Here is a 19,301-nt window from a genome sequence, read left to right as displayed (position 1 = left end):
TCATACAGCAATTGTCATGCATATATTCGTCGATATGTGCTAAATCAAACGGTCGTCACAAAACACTCGTCACCCGCTAAACAATTATAAACAAACGTGCGACTCAGATTACTAAACGTACATCTTTATTCACAATAAACTCTTAAACTTCAAAGTGCTTTGGCGTTAACTAGTTTGGCCTACAACAAACACAACTACTACTGGGCATCGTCAACGGCGAAAGCCCCAACAGCTGTCAATATTAGAAATAGGTATATTTAAGAAAATGGGTGGCTAGTAACGGAACTTATGATATCATACAGTGCTTGTCTTGCCTGATGTGTGTGTGTGTGTGTGTGCAGGCGCGGACCCGTGCAACGCGTCAGATGCGTGTGATGCGAGTGCGCTGTGCGTGCGCAGTGCGGGTGAGACGCCGCACGCGTGCCTGTGTCCCGACGGACTGCGCGCTCTCGAAGGAACCGACCCAGTCAGTACTATTTTATCATTCGTAATATTCTATTTATCTATTATTGTGAGTATTCGGACCGTTTTACAAGCAGGCGCACTCCCCCTTCGTAACACAGTTATGACGGGGTAATACGTATGATGACGGACCTAGTACTTGGCAGTCGTTTGGTTTCTTATTTGTACTAACATTGCTCTAAAATAAATAAACTGCTGCAGATGAAAGTGTTGTCGATTTTGAAATGTTTTTGTTCGATGCAGACTCGTCGACGCTGCGTGGTATCGACGAGCGAGTTAGCGGCGGGCGGCGGCGACAGTGCGGGCGGCGCGAGTGGCGCGGCGCCGTGCTCGCTGCACTGTGGGCCCGGCGAGTGCGAGCTGGCGGACGGCGCCGAGCGCTGCCGCTGCCCGCCGCTGTACGCCGGCGAGCACTGCCAGCACTACCGCTGCGCGCACCACTGCCACCGACACGGTCGTTGCGAGCTCGACTCCACAACCGCCGCGACCAACACTACCACCGCGTCGACCTTGCTGCCGCTCAAGGTACGCTTGCGCGGTTCATACTACTGACACGACACTACAGGTGCTGAGAGTATGACGTGTTGTGTTGCGGCAGTGCGTGTGCAGCCCGGGCTACAGCGGCGCGCGGTGCGAGGCGGCGGTGGGCGCGGGCCCGGGCGGCGCGGAGGCCGCGGCGTGCGCGCGCGCCCGCTGCGAGAACAGCGCCACGTGCCGGCTGACGCGCTACACGGCGCACTGCGTGTGCAGCTCGGAGTACGAGGGCGCGCGGTGCGAGCGGTGCGCGGGCGCGGACGCGCCGGCGTGCGCGCCGGGCGAGGTGTGCGCCGTGACGGAGGCGGGCCCGCGCTGCCAGCACGCGCTGTGCCGGCGCTACTGCCTGCACGGCGGCGAGTGCAGCGTGGCGGACGCGCACGCCACGTGCCAGTGCCGCGCGGGCTGGGCCGGCGAGCGGTGCCAGCGCCGCGCCTGCGAGGACGCTGACTGCACCTCCAACGAACACGGTCAGTACACATTATACATTGACTCATCACGTATACTGTTGGGTTTCCAAAAATCATATTATAAATCGTCATACGATTTTAATTATTTTTCATACGTTACGTTTGACTATAGATATTGTAGTTAACGTTTTTGCTTTACATTTAAGCTTGACCAATTGGAAATGAGTAACTTAATAATATAAACTAAACAGAAATCACTCATGACTATCAACTGAAATATATTTTACATTAACACGCAATCGGTGCATAAGTCAATTGGGTTTAATGTGCGCTGACAATAATTAGGCAATTAACGATGTGTCATTCGATGTTTTGATCTATGACCCCACGTGAGGAAGCCTTCCATCTCCTTGGAACGAAACAGATAACTCTCCTCAAAAATCATACGAATTGGTAAACTATTCCATTTTAAAGTCGTGGAAAGCAAGGATAATCAGACAATAAACGCGGCAGTAATACTGCATGAGTGCGTCGCGCAGTGCAGGTTCTATTCTGTGCGCCGGCCGCGTCACGCGCATGCGCACACACACAATACGCCACGTGCCGCCGCTACTGCGCCGGATTCCCTGTTGTATATTGTTTCAAGGAGAGTGTGTTTAGAAACGGTATGCTATTTATAGAACAGCGGCCACGATCTGGAATGTTCGTAGGCACGAAACCAGGGTCCCTTTCTTTTAGGCCGGAAACCCTCTTCGCATCTATTCTTTTATATCCTAACCAGGAAAAGACAACTTCGTTGGAATGCTCACATTCTTTTTTATAATGTTATGTTTGTATTTCTGTTTAATTTTATGTTAATTCCTCTAACCGATTCTTATCTTAAAGATAGATTATTTTTTATTAACCCAAATCCTTGTTCTGTTCACTAGACTGCCCTCTCTTCCTCCTTTTGTTATATTGATTCTATGGTTGTCTGGAACATATTGTCTAGAGCGATGAGACCACCATTCAACTTATTGTTCCTTTTTTCTCATTTTTTTATTGTTGCACTTGGAATTGTTATAGACTGAGTTCTTTCTATTGAAAGTTAAAGGTAATGTCCAAATCACGCAAATATTTGCTCACATACGCCAAGTGTGGTGCCAGCGTAAGATTGTTGGCCAAAACCTGTATCCAAAGTCTAATTTCTTTTCACGAGAGTTGCGATGTCTATCTGATTCTGCCTCCAAGCAGCAGTGTGCGCTGTTGTGTTGCGGTATGAAGGACATTGTAGCCAGAGTAATTACTGGGCCTTATGATGTGTCGTGGTGACGAGCGCTGTGCAGTGTCGCGCAGTTTGTAATACAACGCTCTGTACGGTGTAGCTACTGTTTCGGGTCACTCGTGTCGCTGACCATCTGCGGGCGTCATGCTCGGCTCACTTTTCTACTGCAATAAAAATGTATGTTATTAGGTACCACTGTCAGACATCGACGAGACATAATTTTTTTAAACATAAAATGTACAAGGAAAATTATACTGCTTCGAATTTATGCTTCTGCAAACAGTGATGCAGTTAGATACTTTAAAGTTTGTTGCATCTGTCCTTACCCTTTCATTGTAAATGCGCCGGTATTACAGTCATCAGTTTTATTGAATAATTTTTTGAACGTATGAAGCAACTACGGGAGGTAAACAGCCATGTGGGACAGTGTCGACTTATCGAAGTCAATAAAATATATTTGTCGGCGCTGTGTTCCATCGTTCAACAAGTTGTTTGAACGGCTAGCGCAACATCAACACTATTTGATTTTGTTTCCGTCCCTCAACCCGCATGGAAGCCGCCCAGTGCTGTTACGGGAGAAATTCATGAAATGGTTGACTATGTCTTGTTTCGACAAAATCACTGCACCAATTTAAAACGACAATAGAAAACAGTCCGGCATAATTGTGGCGACGCTCTAACTGGACCCCCACTCCGCTAACCACTAGGTGTAGTGGCGTTACTTTACGGTGCCTGTATAAGAAAACCCTGATGGGGAAGAGAATAGTCTACTGATTTAAATAAATCTTCGGTACTGACAAACGTTAAGTAAAATAAGTCCAGTAAATTCGCTATGTATATATATCTGTAATATTTTGTAAATCGAAATAAAATATAATTATTTGGTTCCGTGGCGTGTAACAGAGCTCAGAGTAGTTGCGAAACTTGTGTGTTGGAGGAAAACTGCTCGGAGGCGCCTCTCGGTGGCGCGTGAAAAAACCCGACAGTAATCGTTCGGTTCGCGCCGAGACACGCGTTGTTCAACAAATACCTTCTTGCAATGAGCAACATTTTAAAGCTAAGTTGTAATTGCAAATTCTCACAGAAATATCTTGCGCAATACCTTCCGAATACGGTTACACTTAAAGGCAATGTCAGTAATTCTATACACATGGGACTCGCCGCAAGTCCTGCGATCTTCAAAATTTGATCAAGACAGCTCGCTGCGATTATTTACACGGTAAAAATCATATGTTGAAATCGTTTCTACAAGTTTTCTTGTTAGTTTAAACCTGACCGCCACCTTGGTCTCGTGCTCGCGTATAGAAAATGTCGGTATTGATGGTCCTAGTAGCGATGCCCGGAGACAACATTGCGTAAAGAGTTTGGAAGCAGACGACTGGTCGTTAATACTAAGCCATTCTATTATGAAACATATTGGAACCATTACAGGTGGATGATGATGCAAACACACACCTACATATTATTGTTACGAATATTGTAATTTGTAAACAATCTCAACGTTTATTTAAATGTTACATCGGATTCCATAATGTTGGAATAGCAGCTGACCGTGACACCCACTGTATAGTAAATGAGGTACTAGCGACCTAAAAATAATTGCAGAATATTTAAATATTTCCGCGGTATTTTGTTAATTAACGTTATTCTATTCGTGTTTTATTTCACAATTTTCGTAAATTGCTAAAGAATAAAGTCTGTATAAATTATATTATAGCGTCTCGCAACACTTAATACGTCATAACCACGTATTACTAGAGCGCTAGGGTTGCCACAACCGCGACACATAAGTATGAACTGTGTGCTGGGTGCGTGCGCGGCGAGGTCACGGTCGCGGCGCGCGGCCCTGTCGCGGTCACTGCCTCGGCTGCCGGCTGACCACTCATAACATAATGGTTGCCCTGGATTTACTTGTTTCGTATGCAATGTCCCGCCTGCATTCTCTATGATTCAAAGGGTTTTAAGGCTTTACAACATACATGTCTTCCTTTAAACTTATGTTACTACACATAAAGAAGCATACAGTTAACAATACTTTTTACAATACGTTGACACTTTATTTACGTTCAGAAGGTATTCTATCACGCTGGCCCCCGCTTAAGGCGTGTTGACAGTTGCAGAGTTTACATTATTGACAGCTTTTTATGTTCACGCGAATATCATAAATTTAAATAAAACTAATTTCATTGGTTTTATCACGGTTTCGGTTTATTTATTGTTTGAGGAAAATCAGTGGAAGGAAAATCTGTAACAATATTAACTTAATTATATGTTAATAGTAGATATCACTAACAACATGTTAAATGCTCTACCTTCAGATGCCACTGCACACAATGAAATGCAGGAAAATATATGTATAAATAAGTTTATTAAATGTTAACAAACTCAAAACTATAACATAAAAGTAATACCGAGAATGCGGGTTTCCTCAAGTTGTTTTTTTACTTTTAAGGCAAGACCGTCCTTTGAGATCAGTAAAAAGTTTCGTCTCACCAGTCATTAAGACAGTGACTGCGTTACACCTTCGACATCAGGAAAACGCTCCCAAAATCAGTAGCAACAGATCAAACTATATGTAAATATTAACTAAATGAGACACCACTGTCGCCACTCGACATAATGTACGCCAGAGTCCGTATCACCGCGAGCGAGTGTTCGAGCCGACTTAGAGGAAAATGTGTTTCTACTTTATTTGCTTGAAGAGCCGACCGTGAAGCATTCTAAGAACATGTTGCAAATCAGTTAATATGTTTATTCTATTTAGTGGAAATGTATTTTGGAAGATAATAGTTCCTTGTAATGGGCATCTATTAATTCCCTGTATTAGTTACCCGAAATTGTAAATTTTTAGATAAAGCGATTGATTCGTTCTCTATCAAAATACAAACCGATTTAGTTCAGCGTAATGTTCTGAATCAGGAGAATACATTTGTTATAGACAAGTATATCAAAGTGCAAACCTTTTATATTTACAAGAATTTACAGCAGGTACATATATTATCACTTGGGCAAAACCGAAATAGAATAGTAATATTATTACTATTCATATATACTATTTATACCGTCAGTACTGAAGTTTGTGTGTAGCACATCAGAGATAGAAGTCTGTACATGTCAGTACAACTGTTATTTAGTTTGGATTGTGTACGTTGTTGATACACATACGTTAGCACCCAGAGACACAGCATATTTAGGCATCACTTCACTTAACGTCAGGTGCAGTGAAGACATTTTGTCGAGTCATCGATAAAGCAAAATAAGAACTATGTTGTATCCGCGGCGTCGTGTGTTCGCACCGGCACTATAGCGCGGGCGCACGGCAATAGTTGCATCTCAGTCGCTAGAAGTGTGCCGTGATTCCTGAATGTTACCAGGTCTCGGACTCCATTCGTCAGAACAGTCCAGTATAGCGTGTTCCGTATCGGTGGGGTAGACGCTAATCGAGCACAGAAGAATTGGGCGCCCTTCTACCGCCCCCTTCTCGCGACCTCGACCTCCCTTGTCCCGCGCCTGCGCTACTGGCGCGGTGAATGTGCACGCACACAGACAACTGTTTTCTTTTTATACCTATTTATTTAATTTGTTTTTTTTTTCGTCTATAATTATCAGGAGTTCGGTTTTCTAGTTTTATTTTCGTCGAGTTCCGTGTTGCGTTACATTGTGTATGTCCAACTAAATGGTCTTTATAGTGAAAAAGGAAAGGGAGACCGTCTGTGGCGCCACCGATATACGAGTCGGCGCGTCTGGTTCAATGTACCTATCCATTTGGTACTATAAGTGTAGGAGCGAGTTGTGCGCGAGCCTCCAAAGCTTGACATTAAAACTTAACCCAAATTCTTCGTGCTGCGAAGATGCATATTGAGCCGATGCCTCGCTAAAGTGCTACATGCTGGTGCCGACATAGCGACCACAATACACAGTGTAAAACCAGCCTTAGTGGCTCACTTAATTGTGTCGCATTCTGGGATCAGTCTATGTAGGTATAGGTAAGAGTCGATTGTATCGTAAGGCGACGCTAAGTATCTAGACCCCGCTCTGCATACCCTCAGGTGCAATGTGGTCAGGTCGTCCGGCGTTCGTCGGACACTTCCGTCGCAGGAAGCCCGCAGACGTCCCTTTTTTTTTTTTTTTTGTTTCGCGGAGAAAGTCCCTTATTACTACCGCCCAGCCTCCGTGGGGGGCGACTGAGCGGTTATGCTGGGGTAACCGTGCCTTACGGCCCGGCGTTGAGCCGCCCGGATTTGATGATGACCTTCGGGCGACCGCCGGGCCGAGTCCCTAACCCTATATACAACTTAAACCTATGCACGGCCTACCAGCTAAAACTCCGCGGTGGCCCTCTTCGGCGCATTAGGGACGGCTGCGGGCTTCCTCTGACGTTGAAGTGTCTAGTCTGCGACCGCAGCCGCCCCTGCGCGGTGCTGCCTTGCCGCCCCTCTCCTATGGGGAGGGGCTCAGAAGCCCCCGCGCACCGAAGGACGCCCTCGGCGTCTACGGCAGTGTGAGGCCAACAGCACACTGCCGTCCATCCCGGGGTCAACCGAAAGATGTGCAAAATGCACAAAAATGCGCTAGGGCGGACAGCCCCCTGCTGCCCGCCGACGACCCCCTTCGTGGCCCCTATTAGTCGCCTCTTACGACAGGCAGGGGATACCGTGGTGGAATTCTCCAAACGCCCCCATTCCACAGGGCGGCCGCAGACGTCCCTAATGCGCCGAAGTGGGCCACCGCGGACTTTTGGTCGGTATGCCGTGCGTAGGGTGTACATAGTGTTAGAACTCGGCCCGGCGATCGCCCGATGGTACCATCGAATCCGAGTGGCTCAACGTCGGCTCGTGAGGCACTGTGACCCCAACATAACCGTCCAGCCGTCCCCCGCGAAGGCTGGGCGGGAGTGGTGTCACTTTCTCCGCGAAACCAAAAAATAAGTTCAATGACGTCACTATGCCGTGCACGTATAAAAAATAAGAATAGGAAGAGTTCTAGACGTTTCTCATCACCACCACCAATGTAGTAAAAGGTTGTATATAGAATGATTAACAGGATTAATTTGATTCCCAGTATCAGTGTGTTTAATATACAATATTCTAGAACTTCGGTTTTTAACGTAAGACATAAACTTGAGAAAACTGCCGGCTTTGGGCATCTATCAGTCCAACAAACAACAATGTCCCGCCAGTGCTAATTGTCGTTGACTGCAGGCTGCAGTGTCGCGTGCGGTGAGTCACGTCGGAAAACAGCCTTCAGCAAACGCGGACTTTACCGCGCGACGTGTACCGAGAAGCGCGGGCTCACACGGATCTCGCGGTGGTTTTTTTGATTACTTCGGTTTTCCTCGTTTCATTGTTGCTAGGCGTTTGTACGAACATTTGACGTACTTAATCCACGTACGAGTTCGTACGTGCACGGAATTCGGCGTCACATTAACCTAGTCTTTATCAAAATGGGCTGTATCATTCACTGGTTTGAGAACCTAAGGTATAGACTACAATTATTAATAAAGTGAATTCACAGAGAAGGGATGTTGGAAAGTTGATATATTTCGTTCTTTAGCGATGATGACCGTGCCCCGACTAGTGGCGTAATGTAGGGTTTGTCGCGAGGGGCGGACCTAGATCTACCGCCCTTGGCGCTGGAGAGCCAAAAACATTTTAATATAAAAAAACGTTTGGAAGCTACGAGGCCACAGTCCCACACACATAGTAAACAACAAACACACCTTTAACTTATAACATCTCTCTATAACCGTCGGTGGTTTAAGAGCGCCAGGTCCCTCTCATGAAAGAACAAACTTATTTTTTTTTGTATTGTTTTGTTATGCCGACATAATAAACGTGCCCGGGGCGGCGGCTCGTGCTGGCCCAAGTACGCTCGCCGTAGCCTCCAACAAGTTTCGTTTCCAGCAGTGTCGAAAGGTCTTATACATTTGGAAGATTTAGCAATACTCTAAAATTAACCCTTATTGTTATTTACCCTGGAAACGGTTGAGTACATACAAAGTAATTGTGAACATCGGGTAACCGTGTAACCCGATGATTGGAGTCCTTCATGACAACACATGCTATATGCAACAGAATAGACTCGGACAAAATGACTTATTAGCGATGTGAATGTCGCCGTGTCATTGAAGGACTAAAAACTTTATAAATCAGATAAAACAAGATTTATATTCGTTTTATTTGTTAACAAAAAACAAGTGAATGCCACTGAAAGTCATCCGCAATGACCTGAGCAATACTTTAGTCATTACCGGGTAGCGAGTAGGTACAGCGTCGCACTCGACTCTTCATTATTATATTAGCTTTAATGTCTTAAAACTCCACCCGAGTAAAATTCTAAACAAAGTTATGAAGTAAATTGCAATATCTGAAAATGACAAACTTTCTTCTGATATCCCATTCTCCGCCTATGAGAACTACATGAAAATCCTTTCAATAGATTTAGAGATGTGCTCTAACAGAAACACGGGCAGACAGAAAGTAGTTCCAAAGATGGCGGCGGATGGATGGATTTGTGTTCGGTTTCTCTTCTTTAGTAATCAGCCTCTCCTCTCCGTCTTTTTATTACTTAAGAGACAATTAGTCTAACTCCGAGACAAATAGCAACCAACCAGCTAGACTGTCCCGGTAGTCTAGTTTAGTGTTAGTGCTTGTGGCTTTGAAATATTTTGCTGGCTCGGTTCATCAGTTCTGGCAATGGAGTTAAATCTTTGATTTAAGACATGTGATTAGCTCAGGTTGGAATTTCACGTGAAATAACGAAAAGTTATTTATTATACTTTTTACTTATTATAAGACGGAGTAACCTCACTCCCTGAGGCAATTTTTGGTGCACTTCATTTTTGGCACAGGGTGAATGGCAGCAAACAATCAAACGTCCCGCCTGATTGTCGCTCGTGCACTAGATATTCCTGTTGGTATATCGTCTCTTCATGGGATACGAGGGTTGTGATTGCTAGGCTGGTGCAGTGGGCGGTGGATGTAGAGCGTCGCGGTTGCCATGACGACGGCGTGTCGGCTCAGCGCGCCGGTCGCGGGCCGCAGTGTGTGTCGCGGCGCCGGCCCGCGCACTCGTGCCCACAGACGGACGGACGCGTGGAAACTGGCGCGGAACTGAATCACAGTGACATTGACTCGTGTGCAGATTTTGTGATAACTATTGATTGAACAAAGTGTCGTTAGCATTATGGGAGCAAAAAGAATTCGCCGGCACCGTGAGTACACTTGTGAATCTTCATCACCTGCAAACCTGCACACTTGCACGAGCAGGTGAAGTAAGCGCAGTGCCTCTTACTGGAAGACAGATAATACCGTAAAAATCGGGACATTTTCGTAAAATATGATTACCCGGACACTTTTTACAATAAAAACATTTTTAGGTATTTCATCTTGGCTGTATAATTTATAATTGGCTCTATGGATGGCGTGCAAACCGGGTCTAATCTAGGCAAATCATAGCTTAGCATATCCGTCATAAAATGATACAAGTACGACCTGCAGGTGCTAATTATATTATCTTCAACTTGAATAAGCACTTCACTCAAGTGCAACGCAACTCCAGCACTATGTAAATACTAGCGCGTGGTGTTTGTTTACATTCGAGTTACTCGCATGTGACTTGATTTAGGTCCGGTTGTGTCGGAACGTTAGCAGTAACAAGATTAGACATTATTACCGTAAGTTGAGGAGTCATTTTCACATGTTGTAGTACTACAACACCTGAGCCATAAATCTTGCAAACCATTATCATAACACCACCTCAACAACTTTAAGTCAACTCTTGACTTTTAAAAACAAACTAGATTACCGGATTGCCTTCCAGTGACCTGCCGCCATTCTATCTGTAAAAACAGCCTTAATAAAAGAAACTAATTCGAAATCGCTGCGTGACACAGATGCCGTATTATCATCTATCCAGAAACTACAACATGCTCCCGATGTGACCGGTAGAGTCCGCAAAAATAAAAACATGTGTCGATGGTTCTCACCAAACTAATGTGAATGCTTTATTTGTAAATTGCACCATTCATCAAGGACGCTATTGCTAATTAAATCTACGTTATTAATGTGAACACTTTCGTTGCGAGTGACAGCAGCCTCGCCGAGCTTCAGCAGCCCGAAGCAAGGTTTGCAGGTTACCATACGGTTGTTTTGAATTATTTTCTGTGGCATAAAGGTCTGTTACGTAACCGGTACCTCGGCGCGTGCCTCCGAGACCGAAGCTCCCGCTTGTGATAGGTCAAGGAGCGACGGCTGACCGCTCCGCCGCCGCTGTCAAGGTCCATCGATCGCATGCACTCCTCGCGAGCTTACGTAACTCCGCGCCACTCTGCAATGCCACCACAATTCTGTATAAATCCACGTGGATTCTAAGGAATCCGTTGTGGCTAGCTTTTGAAGACATCAATGACATTTAGTTATTGACAATTTATACAAAAGTAACGCATCGGTTACATCACGCGACTGCAATTTTGAATTATAAATCTAAACATGTATGACACTTAAAATGGGACATAAATCTGCACATCTAAACCTAACACTGGCGTGCAGTCAGCGCAATCACTTTATATGATAAGTGAACTCACTGAAAGCTTTGGCACTTGAGGACGAACGTGTTATCGTGTTTATCATCATCAGCACCAGGATGTCCACTAGAATATAGGCTCTCGCAACACAATTTCAGATCGATCAACCGATTTTTTGCAAGTGGTCTGCGTCCAGCGAATTCTTACGACCTTTATCAGGTCGTCTGTCGATCATGCTAAGGTCATATAAGCTGTTGGCAGACGAGTGGCCTGGCAAAGCAACAATTCCCTACAGCACGTGACCCAGAATGCACCAGTTGTGCTGTCGAACTGTACGGATTAAAGGCTCAATGGCGCGTTTCATAACAAGCGCTCGTAAAGGACGCGTGACGTAACCGATGCGGCGGTGTTTCCGCCGGTGACGTCACACCGCCCGCCGCCCGCCGCCCACACTCGCCACTGTCTTGCTCTATTGACATAGTGTGTTAGTTCGTAATTTTTTTGGACAAGCGTTTGTTCAACACTGCTTCAATATAATACATTGATATCCGTTTTGTTAGCGAGCGCACGTGTCGATAGACCCGGCGCAGTGACTTGTTCTGACCGCTGTTTCTATTGTTTATATTCGACATTTATTACGATTGCAGTGTACTTATGTCCAGTGCGATGGATTCACTGCCGCATCGAAAACATAGAGCACACACTAATATTTATATAGAAGTTTGTTTCTGCCTTTCTTCGTCGGGTAGTCATCAACTAGGTAGCTAGTGATAGGCTGGAAGGTTAGCTAGTCAAAGGCTCGTAATATCCTCACCGGTGAAGATCGCGACGGGTGTATATTGCTGTTAGTGATAGGATATATTTTTTACCCGCCAGGATAGCGACCGCCGTAAGTAAGGTATTAAAACCCGCTATAGTGGCCCTCGTGTGTGACGTTCTGGGATCAGCCTGTGGGTATCCGGTTCCAACTGGTCGGCATAATAGTGTCGACTGCTGAAGGGTAATATTGGACCCCACTCCACTTCCCGTCAGGTTAACGGGGACTCATTGTAGAGCTCATACCTATACAATGAAAATATATCTCTTTATGTCTTCTGTCAGCCCGAGCGACCTACTTTAGTTTGCTTCGTGCGTTTTTATTAATTGTATCCCTAATTTAAAAATATCCATATGAGAGATTTAAATGTAATTTAGTAATAATAACAATTATTCATACAAATTGTTTTGACGTATCATAAGTGCCACTCTGTTTGTCTATGTGATTATCAAAGCATTTTTACACTATTACTAATGATTCACTCGTGTGTTACGATCATGTCGTACTAATTATTATCTCATGCTAGATGTTCACTGCAAGCGGTAGTAGCGCTGTTGAGTAGAGTAATGTCTACACAAGTGACGCGTTGATTGGAACTCGGCCAACAGAGAAATGCACGGCTTGTTACATTTGTAAGTTATTGGGCAGCCTCCTCGGCTCGATGAGAGATGATAATGTGGTGGCGGATTGATTACCTCATTGAGATTTAATTGTTGCTTGTAACTATTTATTTTAGTGTTGTTTGGGAGTTCTTGGTATCGGAAATTCCTTAGGTATAATATAAGGTTAGAATATCTGTATTGTATTATGAGTTAGGAATGTATTCTGTAGGGATTTACATAATAATATATTCATTTTATTATACTTGCTGCAACAGTAGAGTATTTGTAATTTAATGAAACGGAATGTCAGTAAATACACGACGTAAGAAAACACACGAAGTAATAATCTCGTCCTTTTTTGGTATAAATAGTTCAAACCCTTCGTTATACCCATAATTATTGTGTACAGAGTCGGACTCGTGCGGGCTGGCCTGTGTGAACGGCGGGTGGTGCGTGCACGTGGCGGGGCGGGCGGGCGCGGCGGGCGCGGCGCGGTGCGCGTGCGCGGGCGCGTGGGGCGGCGCGCGCTGCTCGCTGTACCTCGGCCACGACCACGCGTGTGACTCCGCGCACTGCCCCGCGCCCGCGCTCTGCGTCTGGGGCCCCGACGGTACGCACTCTGCATGACGCACTATAGTGTATTTCCCAGTAGACATTTCCAAAACAATATCTTGATCAAGTGAATGTCGATCAACTTTGATTTCAAAAATTTACTAAAATATTGTAATTAAAAAAAGTTAAATATTATGCTAATGCCTAATAATTATAGACCAATGATTAGTTTTGATCACTGGCATCGATAAAACATGATGTGAGTTTTTTGTAAAACGCCTATTATCACTATCAAGTCGATACTTTCATACAAAGTGATTATTTTAGAGATTTGGATGGCGATGTTAAATGTAGTATAATTTGTAGTGAGCGCGACAGAAGCGGGTCCAATACAATGCGTGTGTCCGGTGGGCGCCACGTGTCCGCCCGAGGTGCTGCACGAGGCGGCGGGCGCGGGCGCGGGCGCGGGGGGCGGAGGCGCGGGCGCGTGGGCGGGCGCTCCGCTGGCGCTGCTGGCGCTGGCGGCAGCGGTGGCGGCGGCACTGTGGCTGCGGCGGCGGCGGCGCGGCGCCTTCCTGCACGCGCGGCTCGCCGACAACGTGGAGATCTCCAACCCCATGTACCTGGCGGGCGAGGACGAGCTCGAGCCGCCCCTCCCGCACCCCCCGCACCACCCGCACCACCCGCACCACAACCATCCACACGCGGTAACACGCTTCTTCATCCTTACAAATATTATGTCACATACCGAAAGAGGGAACCATTTAATTTACAATAACAACCTGTTGTCAAGGGCAAATAAAATAACCAAAGAACTCATCAGTCTCACATTGTAGGTACACCGTCATCTCAGAGCGATTTCCCCAAGGTAATAAAAAAGATAAATAATGTGTAAAGCAATACCTCATTGTATCAATTTGCGAAACGAGTTCCGACTCCGCGGGGCTTTCCTCCACATTAAATATCAACATTTGCATAAACCGCCGACACCGATAATTCATTGTAAAGATGAGTTTGAAGTTAAGCTCTTATAATCGAGATGTTTAATTTCTTGGTTTTTACGAGCTTAGCTTACGTCATGTAAAATTTTCCAACATGTAATATTTTTTCACACGACCGAACACCTCGTCTGATGTGATACTACGAAACTGATAATCTATGTATTAAATCTTCAAAACAAAGCTTGTCATTATTGAAAATGGATATTATATAAATTACTAGCTTCCGCCCGCAACTTCGCCCGCGTGGATTTCGGGTTTCAAAAATGGAGAAGTTGCTCAATTTGTCGGGATGTTTTTTTAATTTATGGTGGTATGCAGGTGGTCCGATTGTCCGGTCAGGGTCTGATGATGGGATCCTGGTGAAATCGAAGGAACTTTTAACCATTAAGGTTGCACACGAAATGACGGAAGCTTAAAAAATGGAGTAACTTCTCCCGTTTTCCCAACATTTTCCATCACTGCTATGCTCCTATTAATTGTAGCGTGATGAAAAGTATACTATAACCAGCTCAGGAGTATGAAAAATAATTGTACCAAGTTAAGTTAAAATTCGTCGAGTAGTTTTTGTTTCTATAACGGTTATACAGACAGACAGACAAAAATTTTACTAATTGCATTTTTGGCATCAGTATCGATCCCTAATCACCCCCAGTTATTTTTGGAAATATATTTCATGTACAGAATTGACCTCTCTACAGATTTATTATAAGTATAGATATGCAAAAGTAGCTCAAAAATTGTCCATAACGAAAACATGCATTTTAAAGTAAAACAAAAGAAATAATATCGTGAAGCCAACCAAATAACTAATGATATATTAAATTTTGTGACTGTTCAATTTAGTCGGGTCCGCGATATCACTTTTGTTGAGTTTCAGAACGCGACATTACATTATTATATTCTGTGCTCCCACGCACACTGCTTTGATGTTAGGAACACACCTACATTGCTTAGACAACAGTGAACTTTTATACAATAGCAATAAAGCTCAAATTGACTCTACGTATTAGTTAGAAAACGTTTGTATGGGAAATAGAAAAATGCTGTTTTGATGATTTTCCCGGCAATTATTCGAATTTTTCTCACCTTTTAAACCTTCCCTAGACCTCCACGAATAATTCAAGACCAAGATAAGATAAATCCGTTCAGCCGTTCTCGAGTTTTAGCGAGACTAACGAACAGCAATTCATTTTTATATATATAGATAAGATACATCCCTATAATAGTATTAACGAGCGGTCCGTGTTACAGAACGGCGGGAACCACTTCGCGAACCCCGTGTACGAGAGCATGTACGCGCCACAACAGAACAACCCCACTGAGGTATGTCAACACGTGGTATGTATATCTTTCATAGTTTTTTATAGTAATCATGTTCTGATCATCCTGTTATCGTTTAGTCCTAAAATAGTAAAAAAAAATATAGATCTGTAACACTATTGTTGTCCTACCTTGGAAGCGGCGATAGCCTAGTTGGTTGTGAACGGAATGCTGAGACGAATGTCCGCAGGTTCAAAACCCAAGGGCACACAGCTCTGACTTTTCTAAGAAATATGCATATATTATTTGTGAACTACCGCTTGCTTCAACGGTTAAGGAAAACATCGTGAGAATATCTGTATACCTGAAAAATTCTCTATAGGAATTTCGAGGGTGTGTGAAGTCTACCAATCCGCACTAGGCCAGCGTGGTGGACTAAGGCCTAATCCCTCTCAGTAGTAGAGGAGGCCCGTGTCCAGCGCGGCACAATATATAAATCTGATATTATAGAGACCGTTGCGCGAGTTTGATGTAAATATAATAGCTATATACTAAGTTGTTATAATTGTTAATTTTAATGCAAGAGTCTATGTTATTGACATGTCTTATAAATAAATACCGTCCACAGTATTCGTGAATAATTTTAATGTAGCTGAAAAAATATAACAATTTATATAAACGGAGTTATGGAAATTAAGTATTAACAATAAAACCACTCATGCATAGTTATAGTTTAGTGGCAGAGTTAGAAAAACTATTTGCCATTTTGTTTTTAATTTTAGATCAAGAAACGTTTTAAATTAAGATCATAAAATACCCAACAATGCTTATAAAAACCAACTTTAAAGCATTTTGTATTTACCTCAAGCAATTATGTGTGAAATACAATCGTAACTACTTACATACTGCAAAGGTTACCAGCTCTATCAAGGTTTAATATATTTAACATTGAATTATCAAACGCAATGTAGCCTCTCTAAACATTTAATTTAAATTTATATGTATAGCTAAATATATGTGTGCAGGAACATGCGAACCTGCTGTCGGAAGGATCGCACGACGTGACGCCGCCGCCAGAACGTGCCGCGCTGCTCTAACACGCGCCGGCGACGGGACGGCGACGGGACAGCGACGGGACGGCGACGGGACGGCGACGGGACAGCGACGGGACTACCCCGGAGGAAGGACCAATCAGGGGCCAAAGGACCACTTAGGAAACATTTAACATATTCCTAATCAATCACAATCATATTCTGGTCATGTGACTTCGGAATAGTGATTCGTTCTAAGTGGTCTTAAAGCCTTGTCTCATTGGAATGAATGCTGGAAAATGCCTCCTTATAGCAATGAGGATAAGGGGCGATATCGACCACGGCAAAGTCAGGGACACGAACTAGTTATAAGTGATGCAATACTCTTATTGGAATGTATCAAAACCCAAGTTTAGCTCAAATGTGAATCGTTTAAAATTGTATATTTATGTGTATTACTGTAAGTTTAGTGGACTAGAGGGGCCTATTTGGATGTGTTATAAAGAAATACTTCATTTTAACTTCTAAACTGTCACTAAAATTCATTGGTTACGAAATATCCTACACAAGTATAACGCTATATTAATATATTTCTTAGTAATTAGAATTGAACTCGATTATAATTCTAACTGTGAACTATAGGTACACAATACGGCCCCGGGCGGTGGTCACGTGACGCCGCCTCGCCAGCTCCGGTAGTAGTGTATCGTTACTTGCCCCAATGGTTGTATTTATCGTACTCGTAAGGACCTCATGCCGGTTGTCACCGATTATTCCTTAATTATTGAAGAGAGCTGGCCAACACGGTACCACATGACAAAATATACCTATACTAAGGGATATTGGGTGAAAACGGGCACAAATAATGTAATATACTGCGCGTCTGTAAACGTAAACAGCGGTAAATCAAGAATTCATAAATATATAGACTGTTGTATGCAATGTCATTTTCAATGTCGTAGTAATTTACCTTTCGTTAAAGGTTTCTTGAATTTTCAACTTATCAACATGTAAAAGCCATATGAGTAATATCTATAAAATGTCAATAATTCACGATCTCGGTACCAATATTAACCAGATCGTATACATGTTTGAATACACAGTGAACTGCACCTTAAACCCTTCTATATGGCCCGATAACCGCGACACAAGCGGGCCCGACGTCAACTTGAAGGATATGTTAACGTCGACGTTAGTCGTTAGTGACGCCGCGTCACGTCAGTGACGTCAAGTGAATCTCGTGTACATAATCTTGCCGTGTCTACTTATCAATAGTGTAACTTAGCGTTAGGTATTTTTTATTTATAGACTATTGAACTTGTGATTCTCTCCGCATGTAGTCGGTACTATGTGCCATATCACTTCGTTTCGAGACTCCAGTGACGCATTTTTGTATTTTAAGGTTATAGCTTAAGGTCCATTTTTCATACATTTTGTTTCACCTTTAATCTGGGTAACTAAACAAGTATTGACAAGTAAAGAATTTAAATTCACGTCTAGTTAGTGATTAGTTCTCGCAGTTGAAAGAAAAACGTAAAAATAATTAAATACGACGAAATTTTAAAGGCCGAAATATCCATGCACATTAATTATTTTTACGTTTTTCTTTCAACTGCGAGAACTAATCACTAACTAGACGTGAATTTAAATTCTTTACTTGTCAATACTTGTTTAGTTACCCAGATTAAAGGTGAAACAAAATGTATGAAAAATTGACCTTAAGCTATAACCTTAATGAAATTATATTTTAATTAAATTGTATGAATTAATTTATCGTCACCGAAATTGAGACGCTCTGTCCTAAGACTGTGAGGCCAGTTTTGTTTGACGCGCGGTCGGTGCGCGGCCGCTGTCGGTTGTGTTTCGTTCCGTGAGGCAGCTTTAATTTAACTACAATTGCATCATTTTCCAATATTATAATCAGATTTATGTATTTTTTTAACAAACTTAGGCGAGTTATTACTGCTTTTTTATGTAGTAGAAACACGATCCATCAACATAAAACAATTACTTTATAAAAAGGTAATTTTGTATGCAATTTGTTATAAAAACAATCAGTTATATTTCATGCAACGAAAATGAATCTCAGTTTAATTTTCGTACGTTTTTAAAGTATTTTGAAGGCCGCGCACTTCCTGCGGCGGAGGTCGCGAGCTGTCGACATATCACTCGAGATTATGAATTGTAGTACAATTTTATACTTTGTGATTTGTTTTTTACATTGTTTTTATTATTTTTACAACGTCTCGGATGGCTACAATTAATTTAGATCGTTGGTGTAATTATGAAACTTCTGCAAGTTGTAGATAGCCAATTATGGAATAGTTTTTTTTCTATACCAATAATAAATAATACCTATTCGCCTGTAGTTCTGTATGTGTGAGATCGCGACAACCGGTGAACTAAATGTTGTTTAGATAAAAGTCTACTTTATGGTACAACATTTTTGTGTAACTACTAAGAGCTTGTTTCATAAGTTTGAGTAAATGCTATTGTCAAATTATAAGACGACCAAATACAAAATACATGGTCCCCCAAATGATGTAAGCAAGTGAGTACTATCTACATGCGCCGTGTAATACGTTAACTGACAACATTTACGTAAACATTGTGAAACAGGTCCTAACTATACTCACTCCACTTCTGTTAAACTATGTGTGGAAGAGTACATTTGAAATTCTTGTGCCAAAGCAACGTCGATTAGCTGATGTTTAACTTCTTACGTGATAGACCTTTGGAGTTCACTTTTTAATGTGAGTGACACCAAAAATCTATATATTGTATTTAAAGTAATGATTTGGCCACTGGGTCACTCTTTTTAATATAACTACCACATTCTATCCA

General features: G+C 43.1%; 1 protein-coding gene across 3 annotated transcripts in view; it reads left to right on the top strand.

The window, feature by feature from the left end:
• The window catches only part of LOC115450232 (low-density lipoprotein receptor-related protein 1), a 61,025-nt gene extending 42,489 nt beyond the window's left edge, over nucleotides 1–18,536 (top strand). For 2 of the 3 annotated variants that reach the window (XM_037441872.1, XM_037441871.1), the window contains exons 62-68: nucleotides 342–466; nucleotides 706–987; nucleotides 1,061–1,466; nucleotides 13,023–13,223; nucleotides 13,532–13,872; nucleotides 15,418–15,504; nucleotides 16,452–18,536. In XM_037441872.1, coding sequence (XP_037297769.1) covers nucleotides 342–466; nucleotides 706–987; nucleotides 1,061–1,466; nucleotides 13,023–13,223; nucleotides 13,532–13,872; nucleotides 15,418–15,504; nucleotides 16,452–16,523 — 1,514 coding nt within the window. In that variant the 3' untranslated portion in view covers nucleotides 16,524–18,536. The remainder of the gene's footprint in view (nucleotides 1–341; nucleotides 467–705; nucleotides 988–1,060; nucleotides 1,467–13,022; nucleotides 13,224–13,531; nucleotides 13,873–15,417; nucleotides 15,505–16,451) is intronic. The other variant, XM_037441875.1, reaches the window with a different exon arrangement.
• The last annotated feature ends 765 nt before the right edge of the window (nucleotides 18,537–19,301 follow it).

The sequence above is a fragment of the Manduca sexta genome, chromosome 4 (assembly GCF_014839805.1).
Source record: "Manduca sexta isolate Smith_Timp_Sample1 chromosome 4, JHU_Msex_v1.0, whole genome shotgun sequence".
NCBI classification, from domain to species: domain Eukaryota; kingdom Metazoa; phylum Arthropoda; class Insecta; order Lepidoptera; family Sphingidae; genus Manduca; species Manduca sexta.
The sequence above is the reverse complement of the archived record's forward strand: the minus strand, read 5'-3'. Positions and strand labels throughout refer to the sequence as shown.